The sequence below is a fragment of the Cucumis melo genome, chromosome 10 (assembly GCF_025177605.1).
Source record: "Cucumis melo cultivar AY chromosome 10, USDA_Cmelo_AY_1.0, whole genome shotgun sequence".
NCBI lineage: Eukaryota > Viridiplantae > Streptophyta > Magnoliopsida > Cucurbitales > Cucurbitaceae > Cucumis > Cucumis melo.
The window spans coordinates 14407499-14413550 of record NC_066866.1 but is presented as its reverse complement, the minus strand read 5'-3'; the positions used below and the strand labels follow the sequence as shown (position 1 = coordinate 14413550).

Sequence of the window (6052 nt, the reverse complement as noted above, 5' to 3'; positions counted from 1 at the left end):
TTTATCGTATTTATTATTTTTTTCTTATTTTTTTACGTCATTTAAATTTGGATAACCAAATCTGATTTCTTTCTATCATCTTTTACTGCATGCATCATCTTTCTTATTTCCTTCTCTTTTTGTATGTCGTTTAGATTTGGGTAACCAAATCTAATTTCTTTCTATTGTCTTTTTTTTTTTTTTTTTTTGCTACATACATCATCTTTCTTCTTTTCCTCCTCTCTTTTACGTCGTTTAGATTCGGAGTAACCAAATCTAAAATATCATATATAAATAATCTTGAAAAAAGCGAATTTAACGATCATGTAGAAAAATAAACGATCGTGTACCAAAAGAATTAAAAAAAATCGTTTAGCCAAATCTAAACTATTGTGTACCAAAGAATCTTAAAAAAAATAAACGATCATGTAAACAAATCAAAACGATCGTGTACCAAAAGAATCTTGAATAAAACTTTTTGCTATATATCGTAGATATTTTAATTTATTTTACTATATTTAAAAATGTCTCAATTTTATATTATCATTATAAATAATTATATGAGTCTTTTAAAATATATAACAAAGCAGCAAAATATTTACACTGTATAGAACAATTTCGAAGATGAAAAAGTCCCTCGGACCCAAAATGTAAAATACCAAAAAGCCCCATCAACTACGTTGTCAACAACGCTAATATATTTGGTACGTAATTATTTATATTTGGTACATGACTAATCAACCTTTTCAGATTCTTTGTATACGATCGTTTAATTTGTTTACAAGATCATTTAGATTTGATTGTTTAGATTTGGATAGCCAAATCTAAACGATTTTTTTTCAAGATTCTATGCTACACGACCGTTTAGATTTTGCTACATGATCGTTTAGATTTTTTTGAACAATTTTTTTAAACATTATTTTTGTAAACGATTGTTTAGATTTTGGTCCAAATCTAAATAGTTTGTTTTTAGATTTTTTGGCTTACGATTATTTAGATTTGACTATTTTTGTACACAATCTTTTAGATTTGGGCCAAATCTAAAATGACTGGTTTTTTATTCAAGATCTTTTATAATATTTAGTACACGATCTTGATCAAACAACCAAATAACAATTTAAAAAAACTAAAAAACAAATAGATCTTTTATATTTGATACACAACCTTAAACAAAATAACATTTAGGAAAAAATAGGAATATGAAGAGAAGAAAGACGATAGAAAGAAAAAAAATCGCAAAGGAAGAGAATAAAGACGATGAAAAGGAATAGAAAACCTAAAATATTTAAAAAATATGGCCACCTTTACGGGTTTTTTCATAATTTTTTATATGAGCCGTAAATATTTTAATGATTTGTTATAAATATGAAAATTTACCTAACTATAGTCCTCTTTCTTTTTCTGGTTGCCCTTTAAATTATTTTTTTATTTTTCTTTTATTAGGTAATGTTTTACCCCATCAAAAATAATGCACTAAAGCACACAAATAATTGGTGCACATTAGCTCAGGCTTTCTTCCATATATACTCAATACCCCTTGTGAAATTCTATATGAACTGAACCCCTCAGGCTTTCTTCCATATCTTTCTCCCATTCTCTCCCCCCTGAAAATGAGTAAGTTATTGCAAGACTTATGCAATAAAGAAGCAAATTTTTCAAAGTTTTCCGATTCTCTTCCTGCAAATGGAGGCAATGGAACTTATAGCTACTCTAACAACTCATGTTATCAGGTCCTTTCCCTTTTAACTCTTTTTGTTTGTTTTTCTTGTTAACATCGAAAGGTCTCACGACAAAAAATTATGTTTCTCTTTTCTCTCTAGAAATCCGTTTTGCTATCATGTTTTAGATGAGATATCATCAATGTATGCTTTTTTGAATAGTACTTAAATGTATGATTTTACGTAAAATCATCAACCAAAGAGATTTTTTGGTGTAGAATAAAATTTCTTTACGAGTAAAAATATGTGAAAATGATTTATTTTCCCTCCAAAGGTCGAAACTTTGAGTTTGTGAGATTGAGTACAGTTAAAAAAAGATTAAAAGAAATCCAAATAGTCATGTTATAAAATTAAATTTGTTGTTTAATATTTGAATTGAAAAGGGAGAAGATTTTAAATATTCTGCAAGAAAAGATATTTATAGATGAATACTAAATTTGAGGTGAATAATATTAACTATACCATATTACAAAATAAGAACTAAGAAAAAAAAAGACATATTTTAATGTATATATAAAAGCTAAGTCATAGGACCATTGAATTGTGGTCTCATTCTCTCCTTGAAGCATCAGCCTTTAAATTTAATATTACTAAGATTCTGTTCCAACATAACTATTCCTAGACCTTGTTCCACCCTACAAACCCTAGCTAGCTACGCCACTCACCTTTATTTTGTTCCCACTCTAAGATGTACCCTATGCAATAACTTCTTTTTTTTTAATTATATTCTACTAAAATGGTTTTGTCCCCTGATCTCAACTTTTCTAATCCTTTTACTTGGATCAAAGCTATATTATTACTTGGATCAAAAGGTGAGGAGTTTGGACTGAAGTGATCAACTTAGCACACAGTTGCAATGGATATGCACTCTCTCCCTCTCAGCTTGTGGTTCAATTTTCTACCACCATAATTGTTCTACAATCAAAAGATTACAAATTTAAATTTTTATCCAGAAAAAAAACTCAAACATAAATATAGCTATTTTCTTTTGCTCAAAGAGACCCGATGAATTTAATTAGGTGGAAACTGTGTCATGACTCTTTCCTCTCTTAAAGTCAGATGCTCAATCTCCATCTCTACCATTTTTGTACTTCAAAAGATACAAATCTAAATATTTAATTAAACTTTTTTTTAAAAGAAAACTTATAAATAGAAACAGTTATTATATTCCTTTTCTTTATCAAAAGTGAAAAGTTCCACGGAATGAATTTAAATAAGTAGTAATTATCATGAATTACTTCAACTAATTAGTCAGAGGCTCCATCTCCATATCTCCATAATTACTGTATTTAAAAAGATTACAATTTGGATTTTCAACCAAACATTCTTTAATATAAAACGTTTTGTAATAAAAAATTAAAACAAGTTGGCCAATATCTTGAAACCCTAATTAACAGCAAGTAGTACAACTTCATTTAGTGGGTTTATTTAACAGCTTTGTCAGCAATATTTTCTGTACGGGTCAAATGCAAGTGTCATTATTTTTATTCCTTTTTTTCCCTTCTAAGTGTTGGATCCACTTGAAGGTCATGCATGAAGCAGCTGTTTATTCATCATATTATTCCTTCTTTTCACTTTTGCTGCAGAGATTATTTGCAAATGTTGAAAGAGAAAAAATTGATCAAGAAATTAAAGAGAAGTTTGAGATTGTAAAGCTCGCTTCTTCTTCCCCTTCAAATACCGTTGTTCTTGCTGATTTGGGTTGCGCGGCCGGACCCAACACCTTTGGGACGATGCAACATATCGTAAAATCTATGAAAGAGACGTTCCAATCGGTCTGCCCTATCTCGGTGTTACCTGAATTTCAGGTGTTCTTCAATGATCAGGTGGTTAAATCATGCATCCATCAAACTCACAAAAAATAAATAATAAAAAATAACTTCATAGATCACAACATGCTTAAGAAACATAAAATTATTTGTCAATATTAGTTGTGATGCAATGTATTTATGTTAATTATTAAATACATATTATTAAAGACTAAAACTTGGTCAGTTAGAGTTTAGTTAATTTTCGAAGTTAAAGTTTAATTCTCATTTATCTCATAAAACAGATATCCCATTGTTTAATACATTTCTAAATAGTCCCCGTTGTAAAGACTATAAAAAGTCAAGTGGTCATTAAGGACCAAATCTAATTGGAAACCATAGGAATTAAATTTCCAACTTTCTCAAATAACAAGGATCAAATTTGCTAGTTTACCCTAAACTTTCGGTTGTGATCATACCGGCACTAATGCACCAAATCTCATCAAAAGTTCACCACTAAGTGTGCTTGGACGACAATATATAAAGACCAATGCATCGGATCTTATCGGAAGTTCGCAACTAAGTGTGTTTGGACGAGAATTTATCAACACTAATGTACCGGATTCCGTCAGAACTTCGTAGCTAAGTGTGCATGAACGATAGTAGTGTAACCACTTAGAAAGTCTTCGTGATGTACCTCTAAGAAAAAACTTACAACAAACTATAATTTAATCATGGATCAATCTAAAACTTAAAAGTTTGGTAAAACTAGTTTAACTATCTCTTGCTCTCATATACCATTACATTGCTACTCACTTTTTTAAGCTTTTGAGTTATGATGAGTTTAATCTGTTATTCGTATTTTTTTTGTAATACATAGGTGACGAACGACTTCAACACGCTATTTCAATCACTTCCGGTAGAGAGAGACTACTTTGCAGCAGGCGTGGCAGGGTCGTTTCACCAGCGATTGTTTCCGAGGGCGTCGGTGCAATTCGTGCATTCTTCATATGCAGTGCACTGGCTATCAAGGGTGCCAGAGGAGCTACGGGACGAGCAATCGCCTGCGTGGAACAAGGGGCATATCCACTACCTAGGGGCTGCGGACATTGTGGCGGCGGCTTATGCAGGTCAGTTTGCCAAGGATATGGGAGATTTTCTTAGGGCTAGGGCGGAGGAGATGGTGAAAGGAGGAATAATGGTGATTATTACATCAGGAAATCCTGATGGAATTTCTGCTTCTCAGTTACCATCTGGTTTGCTCTATAAAGTTTTGGCCTCCACTCTCATTGATATGTCAAAAGAGGTAATCAATTTTTCATATTAATTTTTTATATGATGGTAACTTTTTTAAAAAAATATAACTCATTGCTGATGTAGAGATAAAATTTCAAACTTTGAAATTGAAATTTATGGCAGGGATTAGTGAGTGAAGCTAAAGTGGATTCTTTCAATCTGCCCATATATATAACTTGTCCATCAGAAATGAGGCAATTGGTAGAAGATAATGGGAATTTTAGCATTGAAAGAATGGAACTAACAGCTCCAACCACATGGCTTCAAGGAGCCATTGACACTAGAGAGTGGATCAACCATATAAGGGCTGCAATGGAAGGCATCTTCACCCAACACTTTGGCCATAACCTCACTTTCATTGAACAATTATTTGAAAGGGTCATCCAAAAACTTAATCATCACTATGAGGAAATCAACTCTAAGCTCCATGAAAAAGTTCAGCTCTTTGTTGTTTTGAAACGATTGTAAGAGAAAAAAAAAGAGATAAAAATTTGAATATTTGATCTTTGATCTCGCGTTTAAAAGGTTAATGTCTTAACCGATTGTCGTTTGGACGATTGTGATTCCAAGTTATCAGTTTTTAATAATGTTTGTGACGTTTAAATCTCTATCATCTTGATTAATTATAATTTATAATAACAATTGTGTGTTTAAGTGTTTATCCTATCCTATTATGTATAGGTTTTATGCGTCCTCCAACTTCTATAACACTATGCAAGTTTGAGATAGTCCAATTTTAACGTTTGAGGATTTAAGTATTACAATTGAAATTTTAATGGTGTCTTTGCAACTACCACTTTGATGATTTTTGCAATATATATATCCATGTTATGTGCGTAAAACCCAAGTGCAAGTTTAACAAAAGTTTCCAAGCCAGTACTGGGGTCGAACTCGAGTTTATGAATTAATGTCTTGGAATTATTGTTTTAGAAATGATCAAATTTAATGATATATGTTTGTGTAAATAATAAGGGAAATGAAGTAAAAAAAGTAAGAAGCGAGAATAATGATGAACAAGTTGAGTAAATATATAGAAACAGCTTGATGCATCAAATGTGTGGGTGTGTGATGCGTTGAGTGATGGTAATGTTGCAGAAATGAAAACTAATGGGTTCAGAGGTTTGAAAATCAATGGATGAAATAGCTAGGGTTTAGAAGATATGCTAACATTCACACAAGTCATGCAGAAAGTTTCGTTCATGTGTTTAACTTGTCAAAATGAAGCTGGTGTTGTATGCAATATAGACCTTATCACATAGATGCATGCTTATGTTTAAAATGGACGCGAGATTAAATTCATTTTTAAAGCTA

At 31.3% G+C, this 6052-nt stretch overlaps 1 protein-coding gene across 2 annotated transcripts; it reads left to right on the top strand.

Moving 5' to 3' along the window:
- Positions 1-1491: 1491 nt before the first annotated feature.
- LOC103502902 (loganic acid O-methyltransferase-like) lies at positions 1492-5404 on the top strand. 2 transcript variants are annotated; one of them, XM_008467024.3, is made up of 4 exons: positions 1492-1709; positions 3284-3523; positions 4326-4751; positions 4865-5404. In XM_008467024.3, exons 1-4 carry the CDS (start codon positions 1590-1592, stop codon positions 5207-5209), a joined length of 1131 nt encoding a protein of 376 aa, XP_008465246.2. In that variant the 5' UTR covers positions 1492-1589; the 3' UTR covers positions 5210-5404. The 2 variants fall into 2 exon arrangements, with proteins under 2 accessions (XP_008465246.2, XP_050946618.1); XM_051090661.1 differs by having other exon boundaries at positions 1550-1709; positions 3284-3505.
- The last annotated feature ends 648 nt before the right edge of the window (positions 5405-6052 follow it).